This window comes from Canis lupus, chromosome 4 (assembly GCF_011100685.1).
Source record: "Canis lupus familiaris isolate Mischka breed German Shepherd chromosome 4, alternate assembly UU_Cfam_GSD_1.0, whole genome shotgun sequence".
Classification (NCBI taxonomy): Eukaryota; Metazoa; Chordata; class Mammalia; order Carnivora; family Canidae; genus Canis; species Canis lupus.
The window spans coordinates 27720820-27739578 of record NC_049225.1 but is presented as its reverse complement, the minus strand read 5'-3'; the positions used below and the strand labels follow the sequence as shown (position 1 = coordinate 27739578).

The window sequence follows — 18759 nt, the reverse complement described above, 5'->3', positions numbered from 1 at the left end:
ACACAATAAAGCGGGTGCCTCTGCCTTGGGTACCTGGCTCACAAATAACCCATTTGGCTTCCCAATCACCCTGATACCTAAAACTAGCAGAATTTATGCTTGTGGCTGGAATGGCTCTGTTCAGCCAGAAAGCAAAAGTTTATGGCCGAACCCTTTGCTCTGAAATGAAATCTAGTCTCTTTGGCTCAACTTTATTAGGCCGTATTGTACAGAGATAGGAGACATAAGTATCCAGAATCTGCTGTCACTAAAACGGGACTGAGTTGGCAAGCGTATTTGTCCTCATACTCAACACCGTGTCCTAAAATGCAGACATTGAATAGGAATTAGGGATACAAATCAGGGCATTTTTTGAAACTTTATTTTTAATTGACTTAATATAGTCATCTCATTGTTCTGTCTTTATACAGCCCACATTGAAATGGAGACTAAACTATCGTTGGGGTCACTGAACCATTGGAGAGAGACTAAGTAGATAAATCTGGACCCCTGAAATAGTGTTTAGACTAATTGCCACAACAACCCAAATACTTGGATACTCAGTGCTTAGTTATGTTTTAGCTTTCTCTGTAACTGGCTCCAGTATTTAGGATACTTGTGGAAAGCATTCTTTTTCATCCCTACTTTAAATCCTTTGGACTGTGATTGATTCTCCTTAATCTCTGGTCCTCAAAAGCACAATGGAGAATACTTGTTTTCTGTTCTTTACTGTCTTTGGGAATAGCTCTTTACTACTCAAAGTGTGGTCCATGTTTGGGCAGCATCATTATTGTCTGGGAACCTGTTAGAAATACAGAATCTTAGCCCCCTACCAGGACTAGGGCATCCGAAACCACATCTGACCCAGACCCTTGCATGATTTACATGCACCTCACAGTTTGGGAAGCACTGGACTCAGAGCCTCAGAAGACTTTTCTTAAGTATGCCTCCAAAGTGTCCACTGGCAAGAAATTTTCTCGAGTGATAGCAGCAGTGAATGTAGTGAGATTCACACCAAACTACCTAAAATACCGAGGATCCTGCAAAGGCATAGGTGATGCTCTAGGGGTTTGTCTCTTCAAAAGCAAACTCATAGTTCCTGTATTGAATTGAATGCTTTTCTACTCTCTTCCTATTCATCCAGAAATAAACAAACAAATAAATAACCAACCAACCCAGTTGTTTTTGCCTCAGATCTAGAATTGGGGAGAAATGGAACTGCCAAATGTAGCCTTTGTGGGGCTTGGTCCATGTCCTTTTGAATTGTTGTTTGACTCTACACTGGAAGCCAAAAAAAAAAAAAAAAAAAAAAGAAAAAAAATGAAGGCAAGGAGAAGACAGAAGGCTAAGTCCCATGGGGAAGACAGCATAGTCATGAGGCAAGGTTGAAAGGGAAGCTACTTTTCTTAGGATGGCAATGGATTGCTTAGCTAGTAGGAGGAAAGACTTGAGTTAGACTGGTGGAAGTACACCACCTCTTGAGAATCTCTTCTTCTAAATTCAGGCCTCCAAGTTACTGGATTTAGAATTTAGAAAATCATAAGCCACTTGTTAAGTAGCCCAAGATGTTCCGCGATGACAACATTTTCCAGGAAAATATTGCTCCTAGTAAGAAGTTTTCTGGGAAGTTTAAAAATGATCTAGTTCTTCCTTCTCCCTATTAAAACCCGAGAATACAGAATTTTTCAGCATTTGGAGGCAGGATTTGGTTCATTTCATGATGCAACACTAAAGGCTGTGAAGTGATCAGTGCTTACTTGGGATTAGGTGCCCAGGGAAAATGGCTTGTTTCTTTGTGTCTCTTTCTCCAGTTTTGTCTTACTTAGTTCAGTTCAACAAATATTAATTAAGCACTTCTTATATAGGCACCTGTGTTGCTTTTTCTGGAAGATAAAGAGTTGAATGTGTAAGGGAGGGGCTCATGTTCCCAATTCCACTTTGCTGTAGCTCTCATCAGATGTCAGAAGACTCCAATACCATTATGGTAGCTAATGATGGTTAACATGAGCTGTGTGCTTACTATGGGCCAGGTCGTGTTTTTTTTTTTTTTTTTTTAAGATTTTATTTATTTATTTATTCATGAGAGACACACAAGCAAAGGGAGAAGTAGACTCCCTTCGGAGCTAAATGTGGGACTCAATTGCAGGACCCCGGGATCACGCCCTGAGCCGAAGGCAGCAGCTCAACCACTGAGCCACCCAGGTGCCCGAGCCAGGTAGTGTTCTAATCATTCTATATTGATCACCTCAGCCCTCCCAGCTCCCCTAGAGGTGGACTTGATTAGTATTTCCAGTAAGGTGTGGAGGAGCACATCAAGCTGGGGAAATGAGGAAAAGCCTCATCAGTGAGGGGGCATCTGATGTGACCTTTATTAAAAGAATTAGATTTGACCACTGAAAAATAGATATTTTGGAGCTATAATATATATTTGTGACAGAAGGATCACGGGAAATCAGAAAGAGAGAAAGTTTTAAAATTAGCATTGCCTAACTCCATGAGCTGCTCCTTAAAATAAAGGGTTGTGTGACCAAATACTGTGTTTCACCCCTGGAGATTTACAACTCCTATGAACATGTTAAGATTCTAGCCATCGTACTAAAAAAGAATATGCCCAGTTTGGCTTTGTTAAATCTCAAATTTATTTCATCCATTCAAATATTATTGAGCTACTGCTTTGTACCATGTACTGTTTCAGGCACTAGAGGTTCAGATAGAATTTTCTGCTCTCAACCTACATTTTCATGGGGACCCTCTCTCTACTCTGTATATTCGAGACATAACACCTGTTAGTTCTGATGAGCTTAGTATGGGAAATCTTGGTTGAGAATACTTCTACTTTGCTGTGAGGAAGGAAGTACAGAAAATGAGAGTAAGTTCTTAGGAAATTTTAGAGCAGTTTGATAGATTAATTTTATATTGGTTGAAAAAAAATTTTTATATTGGTTGAATCTAATGAGAAATATTTTGGACCTGTACTTTGTAGGTCTTGTCTTTTTTTTCTTTTCTTTTTCTTTTTCTTTTTTCTTTTTTTAAAAATCTTTTATTTTTATTTATTTATTTATTTATTTATTTATTTATTTATTTATTTATTATTATTTTTTTTATGATAGTCACACAGAGAGAGAGAGAGAGGCAGAGACACAGGCAGAGGGAGAAGCAGGCTCCATGCACCGGGAGCCCGATGTGGGATTCGATCCTGGGTCTCCAGGATCTTGCCCTGGGCCAAAGGCAGGCGCCAAACGGCTGCGCCACCCAGGGATCCCCTTTTTCTTTTTCTTTTTCTTTTTCTCTTTCTTTTCTTTTTCTTTTTCTTTTTCTTTTTCTTTTTTTTCTTTTCTTATCTTTCTTTCTTTTTTTTAGAATTCATTTTTGTTAGATTTTGCAGAAGTTTGAGTCTGCAAAACAGTGGATATTAGAAATAAAAGCAAAACCCATTCTCCTACCTCAAGTGGATTGAGAAACTCCATTCTGGATAATCCTGCATGCTGGGGGCTGAATCATCCTCCTGAGGATTGCTCAGCAGGCGTCTGCTTGAGAACATTTACTTCCTGCTTGCTCCACTCAGATTAGAGTTCTCTTAGTGATATTTTAAGAACCTTATTATTTGAAGCACAAATGAAGATGTTCTTAACCCTTAGCAAGATTGCAAAACCAAAGTCCTATTTGGACAGAGAGTGAAAAGGCCAGCCTGTAACAGGGTCTGACATCTCTTAAGCATAAACACCTTTTCTATACTAGAGAGAAAAATATGGAGAGAGTTGAGAAGTCTTCTATATATTGAAAAAAAATACCAATTTATAGCCACATAAGCAATACTTTCTTAAATCACTTCTCTAAATAAGAATGCTTTTCTTCTTTAAAAAGATTTTATTTATTTATTCATGAAAGACACAGAGAGAGGCAGAGGGAGAAGCAGGCTCCCTGCAAGGAACCTGATATGAGACTCGATCCCAGGACCCTGGGATCAGGACCTGAGTCCAAGGCAGATGCTCAACCACTGAGCCACCCAGGTGCCCCAATAATAATGCTTTTAAAAAGTTCTCATGTCACTCTTTGCACTAGCCTTTCCTTTAGCCTCAGTCCCTCTGGCACTCTCTGTGTCTTCAGAATAATCTGGGCTGGGGGGGTAACACAGTAGGGGAAATGCCATATATTCTTACACTTTTGCATGTGGTATGGTCTGTTAATCTCTCTCAGAGTATTTCATGTAGGCTATTTTTTTTTTTCTCATAATGCCTGATGGAAGAAATCTCTTTTGATAGTCTGCAGCTCACTAGTCTGGGACTAAGAGATTTGGCTCAAGTCCACCCAAAATTAATCTTTGGAGTTGTTTATTTATTCATTCAGTGCTGAAGCAACCATTTATCTGGCATTCCATCAAACCCCAAATAATTTGTTTTAATTGACATTGTCCTGAAGCCTTTGGACGAGTCTGAAATCCTTTTCGTCCGGTTCTCACATTCAGGAGGATGCAATCTGAAATAGGCCATAATTGTGGGATGCCAAATGGTTATGCAGTCCCTGAAATCCAACGCTGCTCTCTGAAGGGCAACCTACCTGACTCCACGTCCAAGAAGCACAGTGTTGAAGTGCAATTTGGCACAGAGAGAAAATACATTCTGAAAAGGTGCACATCACCATTCATTCCCCATCTCCTTTGCTTCTCTCCGGTGGTTTCAACTTTATCACCAGTTTGTTACCACCACCGCCATCCCCCAAAAGCTGTGCAACCAGGCATTCTCTGTTCTGGCACCTGTGAGGTGCCACCTCCAAGCTAGCAAGGTGCAAACGTTTTGTCTTTTAATTCCACGAGTTGATTTTAGGAATTGTCATCATACTGAAGAATGTTGAAAAAGGGAGGGCAAAAGAGAGCCGTGGGCCCATTGATAAAAACTGATGCAAGTGGGTTAAGATTGGAACATAGAGGAAATGAGGAGAGAAAGAATCCAGAAAGCCCAATGATGAAGCCTCCTTAGCACTCAATTGTCCTTAACATTGTTCTTTCCAGCAAGAAATGATTAGATGCAACATTAAATCAGATTTTCCCCAGTGACAGAGCATGCTCTTGAGGAATGTGGATAAATGACCCCACACATTTTAATAACCACTCACACACTCATCAGCGTAGGGACCATAAATGCTGATCCCATGTTTATTATTGTAGTCAAGGACTTGACACTTCCTGTGGGTGTTTTCTTTTTCTTTTTCTGTAGGAATAAATATGTTGTTTTTTTTTTTTTTATGAGATCTAAGGCACATCGGTCAGTTTATGTCACTGTACTGTTTTAGATTGTCACATCATAACGGACAGTGACAATGCATTATGTAATTTATATGTACAAATGTTCATTCAGATGTGGCTGGTTAGTTCTTGTTCAAGCAGTTTTATGGTTTAAAATTGTGCATCCTAAAAAAAATAAAAAATAAAAAATAAAATTGTGCATCCTTTACAGAAAACATATTCACTTAGAATTTGGATAGATTATAAAAACAGTAATGCAATAAATACCTGCTAATCCACTAGTCTCCTATCACCAATGTTAGGCAATGTTAGTGTAGATGTTACGACTCATCTCTTTGTCTTCTTTTTTGTTGTTGTTGTTGTTTTTAAGATTTATTTATTTAATTGAGAGAGAGAGAAGGAGTGTGCACAAGAGCAAGGGAAAGGGTGAAAGGAGAGGGATAGAGAGAATTCAAGCAGATTTTCCACTGAGTGCAGAGCATATTGTAGAGCTTGATCTCATGATTTATGAAATCACAACCTGAGCCAAAATGAAGGATCAGATGCTCAGCTAACTACGCCACCTAGACACCCCAGTGACTTACCCCTTCTTATTATAGCTATTAACATAATGGTCATCAGTTTTTATAATTTCCTTTTAGTTCCTTACTTTTGATGTGCATAATATACAGTATTTAGATTAACACAGTGTACTTGTTTTCAATTAAATAGGGATTGGCATATGATAATCTCTCAAATTATTTACATGACTCCAGAGGTAGGAATAGACATTAGCAAAATTATTTGACTATAATCACCACAGTTATTCAGACTCTTTTCTGGGAACAGAAATCACCACAGTTGGAGCATACTCCAGCCAGGATGTTTGATTTTTCACATTCACTGGGTTGTTAGCATTAGAGAAACACAGTTTCACTCTAATCAGAGAAAGCATAAAAAATAAAAGGTGTCATTACCGACCCACCATTAGTAACACATGCAGAATCTAGGATCAAGAAGGTGTTACTTCCTTTGGAGCCAAGGCTCTTGTTTCCAGTTGGAAGGTACCCTTTGATGGTAGAGCCAGCTGCCCATGAATCGATGTACAACCTATTTACTTGGGGGTTGGACTAGACTGGTTGAAAAATTAGATAACAGAGAGAGCATAAATAAGCAGACAAGAAGTGTAGACAAGCTAGCCCAATGGCTCAATTTCCTTTCTCACTGAAGATTCTGTGAGCATTTGATGAATCAGGAGACATAGCACATCACCTGCTCATCTTTGCTCTTCTAAAACAGCTGGAGTTTGATGTGACAGCCAAAGGAGAGATTGCTGCCTCGGGAAATGCTTTGCCTTTGACTGATTGCTGAATGGCTGGCAAATTAATTTTGGCACCTTTGCTTAAGTCATTTTGGTCCCATTCCTTCATTTTTCTGCTGGGAAGTGTGTATATTACCTTACAGTTAAAAATACCTACACAACACAAATGTAGAGAATAGCATGTACCATTTTAGGAATGAAGTTGTAGGCTGGGATGGTTCCATTTTGAAGCGTAGAAAAGATGCCGCCATGCTCTGAGAGGAGGCTTGCACTAAAATTAGTGTTACTTCCCATTGACTTCACACAAGATCATGGGCTCCAAGGTTTAACATTATATGAGTCCTTAGTGAGCTTCAATTCTACTATTTCTCCCTTAGGTACTGATTGTGCAGCAAATCCTCCCTGCCCCTTCCTACTCCCCCTGCCCAAATCCTAGTACCATTCCTTCCTTATATATTTACCTTGTCCTCTCTAGCAAGAGGTGACATGATGGGTGATTAACAGCACCAACTTAACCTGTCTGTGCCTCAGTTTTATCCTCTGTAAAAAAGAAATCATAGTGACAATAACTTGCTCTACCGTTTTTAGATCTCTTTGTTCACTCCCGTTTTCTCTTGTGTGAAGCATAAATGTTTTCAACTCCACATATTTTACACCTTTTTTTTGTTGTTGTTCTTAAGAATGCATTTCAGGGGCACCTGGGTGGCTCAGTTGGTTAAATGTCCAACTCTTGATTTCAGCTCAGGTCTTGATCTCAGGGTCCTGAGTTCAGGCCCTATGTTGGACTCCACACTGGGTATGGAGCCTACTTAAAAAAAAAAAAAATGCATGTCATTACTGCTGACAAAGGAAAAAATAATATGCACTTTAATTTTTGCTTTTTCAAAGTTAAAGATACCATGTTTGAGACTTAGAAAGGTAAACCGTGGTAAGAAGTGACAGTTTGAGGCCTTGCCTTGGATAAAGATCGAAGCTCTGCTCTCTGAGCCTGTGGTGTGCTGCTGTGTCCCTGTCACAGTCTGGGGCTCATTCCCTGCTTCTCCTGATGTGATTGGCCTGTTCTTGTCATCAGTCTGTCCCAACTTTTCATTCTTGCCCTTAGGAATTAAAAGGTCTTAGTATTAATTATAACTACTGATTCTTCTGCTCTTATAATTATAGATATGGATTTAACTTTTTAAATTGTGGTAAAATACATATAACATAAAATTTAGCATTTTAATCCCTTTTAAGTTTGTGTGTATATGTTTGTGTAACACCTTTATCAGAAACCTCAAAAGCATGTTGATTTATCCGGATGGAAACTGCGTTAAAAATGTGGGAATCTTGGGGGACCTGTGTGGCTCAGTCAGTTAAGCATCTGACTTTGGCTCAGGTCATGATCTCAGGGTCCTGGGATCGAGCCCCTTGTGGGGCTCTGCTCTCAGCAGGGAGTTTGCTTCTTTCTGTCTCTCTCTCTCTCTCTGCTGCTTCCCCCACTTGTATGCATGCTCTTTCTCTCAAACAAATAAAATCTTTAAAAGAAGGTTTTGATGACTGAAACAAAAGGTTACGACAATGAATTGAAACCAGTCAGTATTTCAACCGTCCCTTTGGTGCTACTATGTCTAATGTTGTAGATGCCACCTAAGAATCTACATACAGATGTAGAAGAGGCATTGAACTTTCCAGAAAAGCTCTGTATATTTTTCCAGTTATTTTGACATTGAGTTCCTTAGGCATTCTAGATTAGCCATAAAGACAAAACTTGCAGGAAAAAAAATATGGAAAAAAAATCAGTAAAAGTCAGATATAGCTGGTCAGATATATCATAGCCAGACATATGTAGTGCTTCTTCCAGCAAGGAGAAAAATATGGGAAAATAAATACCGATTAAAGTAAGATTTAATCAGCCGCTATAATCGATCCTGAGATACTGCATATGCTCAATAAATATTTGCTGAATGAATGAATATCTACCATGTTCAAAACAAACATGAATAGTATTGTTATCTTGCAAAAATGTGTTTCTACTTAGTAAAAATGTTTAATGATTAACCGACAATAAAATTTGGTCCAAAGAGTAGTTCCATTAGGACACACAGGCAGGAAAATACTGACCATAACTAAAAGAACCATATTAAAACTATATTCACTGAGGAATACAACCAACAATAATAAATGAGATAAAGGTTCATATTTTCATTTTTTTAAAAATCAAGTGCAATTAAATTAACAACATAAACAGCAAAGTATATAAACGGGATATCTCTGCTAAAACAATGGGCTGACTTCCTACACTTCAAAAATGTAATTTTCCCATAAAGCTCTATCATGAGGATTTAGAATTGACACTTCCTCATATAGGATCCTATTTGCCAATAAAACAAATTATGGTACTCTAATGCCCCAAATATTTTACATTTCAGATTATTTACTAATGCAGATTAGGCTTTCTTTAAATTAGTTAGAATTAATGACTTTTGCTTATAAAGTCAAAAATATCTTTTATTTTAAGAGAAAGTTGAAATCTTAAGCTTCAGGGAAATTAAAAAAGTTTATGCTTAGTTAGATACATTGCAGTTAATTTTTAAAATCATACGGTTTAGCAGTAGAAATGGTTGAGTGACTTTTTTTTTAAAGACCCCACTCTGGGGAAGACCAATTTGTCGATAAACAACCCATACCCAGCAGCATTGTGTAACTAATGTCTAAAGTGTGGGAGTAGGTTAGAAGCAGCTCAAACTAATGAGGTTAACCCACATACTCTAATCATCCAGACTTGCACAAAGCAGACAAATAGCATAGAAGCAGGGAGCATTCCATCTATTTCTAAATGATTCCTGCCATTTTTGTATTCCAGAGTGTCACCAAGTAGATGGTCGGTGTCCATTTTCCACTGTTTCCAAGTCTCTTCCAGCATTGTGTTTCCCCTAGTTAACTGACTAGTGGGCCATAGACAAGATGGGCTTTAATTCAACACCAGCACAAGAAATTGTCAAAAGGCACTTCCTGTTGGCTGGAAAGCTGCTTCTCATATGCCCCCCTTTGTAGCCTCCAGCAGAGGTGTACTTGGGAGGCTGCAGGCTCCCAAGGACCACACAGCCTGCCTGCCTTGGCAATCCTGAGATCCCTGAGCTCCCAGAGGGGCTCAGCATTCTTGTTGTTATTCACTTTGTAATTTTTAAAGATCAATTCCAATGTAAAATCCTTCCAGAAGTGCTTAGTGTGAAGAGGGTTGTTGGGAAAACCAGTTGAGCTTGATTAATTAGGAAAAAGACTACACATTTTAATGAAATCTGGAGTAAGACTTCTCTGAAACTACACTTTCCTTTTTGGGATACTCAAGGTGTGGTTAAAAAATATATTTTTTTCCCCAAAGTAGATATTTATATATTGTTATACACACACACACACACACACTCATTGTAAAAGTCTTCAGAAAACACAAAAATCTATAGAGAAAAATTGTTTATACTAAAATAATGGCTAGTGTTCTGGTGTAAAGTTTTCTAGATTTTTCTTTTAAAAAAACATTTTATGTATTTATTCATGAGAGACACAGAGAGAGGCAGAGACATAGACAGAGGGAGAAGTGAGCTCCATGCAGGAAGCCCGATGTGGGACTCTATCCTGGGACTCCAGGATCATGCCCTGAGCAAAGGCAGACGCTCAACCACTGAGCCACCCAGGCATCTCAGTTTTCTGGATTTTTCTATGGCGTTACAAGCATTCAGATAATTATAGGGTATTTTTTTCAGTAGGGTCGACTATAAACACTATTTAGCAATGTGCCTTTTTATATAATTTCTATATGAACAGATACGAATTTTCACTATAATTTTCAATTGTTTGTATTCCATTGAAGAATGTACCATTTGTTTATCCGTTTCTTTGCTATGAATAGTTAAAATAGAACTGTTGTGTAAAGGAACACGTACTTTAAAAATTTTTGTTAATGATTGCAAAATTGCTCTCTAGGTCTGTTTTATCTATTTATGTGCCCACCAGGATTTTGAGTGAGTGCCCACGCCTCCACACCCTTAGAAACCACACAGGGTAGAAAAGAGTGCTGCTTTAGAGGGGATGTACTAACATTCTATGAGCTTAGGGTGATGCAAGCTTCATGTAGACGGCGTGTTTGTGTTCCTGGTTGCTGAAGATGGTCACCATCACAAAAACTACAGCATTCATTTATTGGCCAGCTGGTAAACTCTGGTTTCCTTTATATAGTTTACTGTCATATATTGAACCTCCTATGTTCTTCTCTCCTAGATTGAGGAAGACACGTGGCAGAAATACTACTTGGAAGGAGTCTCAAATGAAATGTATACAGAATATCTCTCCAGTGCCTTCGTGGGTCTGTCCTTCCCTACTGTTTGTGAGTAAGTGATCATTAACCTTGTGCTCTTTGGCCCTCAGGGATATTTTCTGTGGCCCTTAGGAAAGACACCTCACCTCTGCCCAGCACAGTTGAGGTACTCAACAATTACCGAGGGTGTCCTGTGTGCTCTGTCTTGTGTAGAAAGCAGGAAGGTGGGTCATTATGTGGTCCCCACCTTGGGGATTTCTGCTGGCCCTACTTTTCCCTGCAGCTCTGAGAACCTGATGCTTAGATCCATCATTTGCACTAAAATATGAACTACAGTTTTCCTGCATGTCTGGATTATGCTCCTGCCGTGTAGACACAATTATGATGAGTGGTAGGAACCCATGTCTCTGATATTACCAGGATGAAAATAAATCTTGCTATCTCCTTGATGAAAGGAATTTTAATATTTTTTCAGTCAAGTCAGATCATAGAGACATCAGAGAAACCATTATTCAAAATGCGTTCATGATTTGCTGAGGAAATGTGGAACCGAGTGTATGGAAGCAGGCTTTGAGAAAGCCCTTAGCAGTTTAGTCCCCGATATGGATAACTGGCGTGTTATGACAATGAGAAGTCTTAGCTTCTCCTTCTGTGAGCTCAGCAGTAGGGGTTTGAGCAAAGGGCAGCCCCAGCCTGCTATGGCCACTGCAAGTAGAACAGGTGATCATTTAGGAGGTATGACCTCAAGAGTTCCAAGGGTCCTGGCCCTGAAAACTTCCATCATGATGATGCCTCACATTTCCCACTTAGAATCCCAGATGTTGGGTGTAAGTCACACAGGCCCTTTGTCCTCTATGAAAACACAGACTCCCTGGGAATGCTGAAACATTAAGCCTGATTTATTCAGCAAAAGATTTGATAACCTCAGTCTCACTGATAAAGACCGAGAGGAAATAGGGGAATCTGGGAGCCCATTGGGCTGCGGAAGAAAAGCTGTTGCCTTGAGTTATCTGGATGCCTACAAACAAAACCTATCTTCTGGAAGGGGAAGTCTAAAGACAATGTCCTGGGGGCCCTTGGGCTCCTCTGTCTTATAAGCTTTCTGTTCTATGCACAACGGAGAGCAGACAACGGGCCTGGGAGCTTGGTGTTTACCTGGAGACTCTTGTCAGTGAACACAGCAGGTGTGTTCTGTCTCTGGGCCCAGACCCTAAGCAATCCAAAATGGTCTGGCTGTTTACTGAAATTTCTCACCCTGTCTCTAAGCGAAAGTTTAAACGCTAAATGGACTGGAAAAGTGAATAGGTAATTGATTCGGAAGGAGTTATTTTCTGAAAATGGATGCCCTATTGTAACTCCCATGTGCTCCTTTATTTGAGAGCTATTTCTCTTTCTGCTGCAGAAAGGAGTTAACCATTCAGAGGCATTGGGTCCTGGAACATTGAACCTGTCCCAGGGGATTTTTCTCCACCTTGGAGTTTGGCCTGCCTACGATAGAAAGCCCAGGAGAATTCAGGACTTTTAATAGAAGCTAATCCTATGAAAAACAAACAAACAAACAGTTGAGGCCTCCTATACAGTGTAGGGGTGGTCTGAGCTCACTGCAAAGCCACCAATACCCAGAGGGGTCCTATGGCACTGGGGGCATTAGCAGGGGAGTGTGTGAAGACGTCCCTCACCTTGGCTTTTGATTTTTCCTGGCTTGACTGGTGTTTGTCTATTGTAAGTGCTTCCTCAGAAGCCTGCATTCCCACTGCTTCTCTTATTCTGCTCCTGGGAACTAAGTCAGTTCATCTTAAGAGTGTTAACCTGGGGGCAGCCCGGGTGGCTCAGCGGTTTAGCACTGCCTTCGGCCCAGGGTGTGATCCTGGAGACCCGGGATCGAGTCCCACGTCGGGCTCCCTGCATGGAGCCTGCTTCTCCCTCTGCCTGTGTCTCTGCCTCTCTCTCTCTCTCTCTGTGTCTCTCATGAATAAATAAATAAAATCTAAAAAAAAAAAAAAAAAAAAAGAGTGTTAACCTGGAAGGTTAGAACCAGTCCCCTAGAAGCTGCCGTTGGGATACCTATGAGCTACATTTGACTCATGTGTTTGCCCTAAGCAGTATTTCATTTCTTAAAAATAAGTTGCCAATATTTCAAAATAGTGGGATTTCACTATTTTATATTTCACTATAAAAGCTAGATTTCTGGCATCTCTTGAAAATCTGATGAGGCAACACAGGACTTGCATTTCTACCAGATGCTAACTGGCGCTAGTTTTTATAAGGAAGGGTTTGATATAGGTCCTCCCCTCTCTGATGTCTCAAACCAGGCCAGACTTGCACTGATATCCTGGCCCTGGCCCTGTAGACACGTGAGTTGGTCAACTCTGACTCACTGGGTGATATGAAAATTTCACTGCCCTTTGGAGCCAGCTCAAGAGCTGGACACTAGTGCCTGCTATAGATATTTCCCTTGATTGATTTTCATGTTTAGGACAGTTGCAAGGAGAGAATCTTTCAGACATACCTTGTTGTCAGAGAATTTAATATGTGTTCAGCACAGCTTCTGGAATACAAAAAAAAAAAAAAAAAAAACAAACTTCTGATGTGAGTGAGAATGTGTTCAACTTAGTGCTATTATTCGTTCAGCACAATGATACAGCAGAGGTAGGAATAATCAATAAAGAAAGGACGTTTAATGAGATTTAGGAACATCCCAAAACATTGAAGCTCTCCTCAAGCATTTGATTATCTGGAGGCTTAATTATCTGTGTTTTCTACTTTAAATTAAAGAAAAGCCATAACTCAAAGTTACCAGCAGTTTAATGATAACACTCTTCAATTCAGGTTAATTAAAGCACAGCCGTAATTAGAGTGTAGTGTTGTATATCACCAGGCTGGCGCATAAGTATTTTCATTACAGTACGAATTGGCTATTCAATTTCAAGATGACAAAAAGGACGCCAAAATATATTTTAAGCTGGTTCATGTAGAAGAAAAAAGAATTGGGGAATATTCTGGGTACAATAAAGCGCAGATAAAATATACAGATTTTCAGAGCAGTTTCTGTAATTATGCACTGCATTAAAACAATATGCAGCCAATAACGTCTTAAAGCATGAGAAGAAATAAATTTGCTCTTCCCCTGGGCTTGCAGAGTGCCCCCTTGCAGGGTGGGATCACTGTGTTGGAGAGCCTGGAGTTTTCTCAGAAGCTGGGAGAGCCTTTTTTTTTTCTTTCTTTTTAGAAAAGATTTCATTTATCTATTTATTTTAGAGAGAGAAAGAGAGAGAATAAGTGGGGTGGGGAGGGGCAGAAGGAGAGGGAGAGAGAAAATCTTAAAAGCAGTTCCATGCAGTGCAGAGCTTGGTCTCACCACCCTGAGATCTTGACCTGAGCTGAAACCAAGACTCGGATGCTTAACTGACTGAGCCACCCAGGCGCCCCAGGAGAGCCATTTTATGAAAAGATAAAGGAGCAGGATGCCTGGTTGAAATTTGAAGTGGTTTCCCCAGAGAACAGAATGGGGCAGAAGGAGAGGCAGGAGGGAAAGAAGGCCCCCGCAAGGCAAGCTTTTTAAAAATTTTTATTTTATTTTATTTTATCTTATTTTATTTTATTTTACAAATTTCAAGTGCAGAGATGCTCTCTCCTATCTAGGTGAGACTCACACCAGCTCTATCCCTGGACTTCTCTGCACCAGCCTTTTGGCTTCACTGTGTGTATCACCAGAGGATGCAGCTTTGTTCCAAAACCAGTAACTAATTTAGACAAAATGCAGTATTCTCTCTAAAATTTTGATTTACATTTTCTCATTTCATCCTCACCCTAATCTTATGGTTTCTATTAATATCACTGTCCCTGGCTTTCAAACAAGGCCACTGACACTCAGAGGATGTTGGTGTCCCTCCAAAGGCACCTAGCACACAAGTGACAGAGCCAGGGTTCTGCTGCTGGGCCTGTGTAATTGAGAGCAGCTTGGAGTAGCTGCTGGATGAAAGCCGGCTAATTAAGAATCTCCTGGGGAGTTTACTAAATGGAGAGATTTCTAGACTCCATCTCTAGATTTCAGTGTCTAGGAGGAACTCCCAAATTTGTACTTTTTATAAGCAAGGCAGGTGATTCTGATACAAAGTCTGATGACTGGAAACCCCTCCCCCTCCCCACCGGGCCCACCCGCCTGCCTCTTAGCTCATCCTTCTTCATCACAGGCTGGAATAAACTCCCCTCATTCCCCACTTTGGGCTCAGTCACTGGAATGTTCCTCTCTGATTTTAGCCAAAGTATAGAAGTATAGGTAGGCCACATTTCACAAGCTAATGTTAAGATTGGGGCCTTTGGGTGAGCTTCCTTGCCATCCTTCCTTCTACAGTCTCTGGGGAGGTAGGATGAGTCTACACATTACTACAGCAGGCAAACCACTGACTGCTCTGCCCCCTTTCCTGCCTAATCCCAATCAGTATAGGAAAAAGGCATTGGGTACTGAGCCCTGTGATGCTGAAAGCAACTTGAGGCTGGAGAAAACAGATCAGTGCTAAGTACCAAGAAGCACAGGGGAAAACAGGTACCTACCATTCAGGATGCAACCCTGGAAGATGTCACATGGCTTTGTGGGCCACCATGGTGGGTATGTCTTGGACCTGCCCCAGGATGCCCTTAGCATGTTCCTTTTAAGAGCCAGCAACTTCTGAGCATCCCCCCTTCATTTTGCATAGCTGGCTCACCCCTGGGTTTGTGTGACAGTAAGATCGAGGCAAAGGAGCTTTGGGATCTGAAAGAGAATGTGCCATCCATTGTTCTCTCAATACTAGAAAACCACCTGCTCCCTTTGCCTCCCACTCCTCACCTTCCGCAGGGAGGCAAGTGACTATGGAGGGTATGAAAGGCTAATGCCAGGCCTGTAGGAAGCGAGGAGCTGTGGTATGAGGTCATGTTGCCACTAAAGGGTCTTGTTTTTGCAGTTTTCATAGTAGGACGCTGCATGATGTCACACAGTATGACCTGTGGTATTGCAAAGGCCCAGGCTCAAACCCCTAGGTCAGCCGGTTGGTGAATATGTCATCAGAGACAAGATATTTGATTTTTGCCTGCCTCCTTCCTTTGATAGTGACCCGCTGCCTGGCTTTGGACTTGAGATAGAAATATTACTTATCTCTCAATACTAGTTAACATCCTTTTCTCTTCTCCTTTTCCCACCATCAGTCCTGTCCCATCCAATGCAATGTAAGCTACAGGAAAGAAAGGGACCCATTGTGGTATTTCCAAGCTATATTTACTCTTACCCTTTAGAAGAGCCCTGCATCAGTCAGCAGCCAATCAACTTGATATCTAATAAGCTTAGGATATTTGTACCGTGGTGCCAGGCTCTCTAGAGGAAACTGCAACAAGGTCTAATCAAGTATATGCATGTTAGAAGGTTAATAACAATACTTATAATGACAAATAAAGAATTCTGTTTCCCTACAGCAGCTGCCTTCAGAGAGTTTGCAGTCTGGCTAAGGAAAATAATATCCATCCTCAGGGAGAGCCAAACACCCATAAGTGCATGGTGGATGAGTGTTTGATGGATAAGTGTTTGATGAGTGCACATCCTAGAGGACAGCAGCTGAGAGTTACAGGGGGAGAGAGCTCCCTGTAGGCTGGGGTGACCAGGAGAGGCTTCCTGGAAGAGATGACATTTGAGCTGTGCCTTGTAAGGATACTGGATTAGAGAGGGAGTAAAGAGGGAAGGGGGGATTCTAAGTGGTAGGCAGTCAGGAGGCTGGGAGCCATGCGGACCCTCTCTCCATGCCCAGGTCTCTGAGATTTTCCAAGGAGAGCAACTGGATTTCTCCTTTAGATGGGAGGAGGAGACGAATCAGAGTCCTTTTCGACATGTGACATTTTCAGGGAGGAAACAGCAATAGTGTTTTGATCCTAAGAACTAGTAAACGAGAGGCTTCACCCCTCCCTCTGCCTCCAGATAAGGAAGTGAGGTCAGAGGTGAGAGGTGAGGAAGGAGGAGCAGAGGGAAACCCACAAGTTCAGAGGTTGGGTTGTGGCCAGAACAGCACCTTCCAGGGCCCTGAATTTCACCCTGAGGCTATTAGTCAGCCATTCATCACTTGCAAATATAAGAGCTTAATTGTATCAGGCTTTACAGCTCAGAGGGGATTAGGACAAAAGATGTATTTAAAATACAGTGTTTCTCTCTCTGTCCCCCCTGCAGCTGATGGAGCAGTTAAAATTCAGGTTCCATGTGGAGTATTTAATGCCTGGGTAACTTGGGGAACTCTGATCAGATCTTTGCTGTGCTAAAGGGCAGGGGCTCTCCCCTCAGCCCAGGTGTAAGCATGGATGCTTCTGTGCTGGTTTAAGACAGTGTGGGGATTGGAGAGGGATTTTCCATCCCCTCATCCTCCTGCATTCAAGGCCCCGATACAAGAAGAAAATCATGCTCTCATGCTGTGTTGTTTTGCATGGACAGATCTTTCCAGTGAAGCCCCTTGAGGAAAATCTAAGACGGCCTAGAAAAACCCAAGTCTCCTGTACAGAGACTGGAAACTACAGCTAGTTTAACGTGAGTTCTACAGAGTCATTAGATTTTAGAGAAAGACTTCTGAATGTGAACATGGAGCAGAGAGAAGCTGGCAAACCTGATAGTCATGTGATGGGTTTACCTAGCCGGGCTGCAGGAATGAGCATTTTATGACCATCTGTGGAGGGACTCGTCTCACCGTTAAAAAATATTTTCCTCAAAGAACTGGCCCTATTCCTCTAGTTACTTGAGGGGGGTTATTATAATTAAGACAATGTATATGGGGACGCCTGGGTGGCTCAGCTGTTGAGCATCTGCCTTCGGCCCAGGGTGTGATCTTGGATTCCTGGGATCGAGTCCTACATCGGGCTCCCCGCAGGGAGCCTGAATCTCCCTCTGCCTGGGTCTCTACCTCTCTCATGAATGAATAAATAAAATCTTTCTTTAAAAAAAAAAAAAAGACAATGTATATGAACACAGATAGGAATGCAATATTTATGATTATTTCTACTACAGGGACCCAGAGATGACCGGTAATCTTTTTACATCTTAGTGAATAAACAAATGACCCTAAAATCTATTTAAACTTTTAACCAAAGGCTACAGAGGCAGTGGCACGTCTAAAATTCTCTGCAGGAGACTCGAGGAGGCAGTCCAGTTTGAAATGGGATGCTAGGGGCTTGACTTGATGTTAGCCACACGTGAGCTACACGTAACAAACACAGAGTTTACATTTTGTTTCTGACCAATAATGATAGCAAAGATTTCTAAAACGCATTTATTCATATTTTGGGCAAATGCTAATTGTTCATATCAGAGAATGTAATTATTTCTAAATTCAAGTGTGTTAGGTGTGCTAGTGGAGATACTGTGAGTGTGAGGTGTGGGTGTGTGTGTTTGAGGGTGTTCTGAAGCCTTCCCCACTCCACCTCTATCAAAGCTATTGGGAAATGAAATCTGAACAACATCTCCATGAACATTTTAAATCACTTCCTTTTTCTTGCTCCTGAGTCTTATAAATCCTGCTGTTTCAAATTTCCTTTAACTGGATGTTTCCATTTCAAGAGCCTATCATTTTAAATCAAAGCTCCTAAATGTGAATCTTTTCCATTCTAGCCCCTAGATCCTAAAGATCTGGTTTCCCAATGCATGGTATTTACATCTGCATCTATTCTGATTGCATGCATCCGCCTGACATTGCCAGGGTCCCTCTGGATAACAGAAGAGGGGCCTCTCACTTGGAGGAGGAACTGGGTTTGGAGGGCACAATGCAGGCTGCCCCCTTTCTCCTCATCCTCTCACTCTTGGGTGACTCATCTTCAACAACCCCAAACCACATCTTCACTTACCCTTCTTGAGCACATGTGAAGGTGCAGGCTCTGCGAGGGGTTTCTCTGCTTAATTCACATCAGCAAGCAATCTTTGTAGTCAAGGGGGCTGATTTAATG

General features: G+C 41.1%; 1 protein-coding gene across 1 annotated transcript in view; it reads left to right on the top strand.

Moving 5' to 3' along the window:
- Positions 1-18759, top strand: part of KCNMA1 (potassium calcium-activated channel subfamily M alpha 1) — a 711483-nt gene that overhangs the window by 543492 nt on the left and 149232 nt on the right. Inside the window, 1 exon segment of the mRNA NM_001003300.2 lies at positions 10776-10885. Within this exon segment, the coding sequence (NP_001003300.2) occupies positions 10776-10885 (110 nt within the window).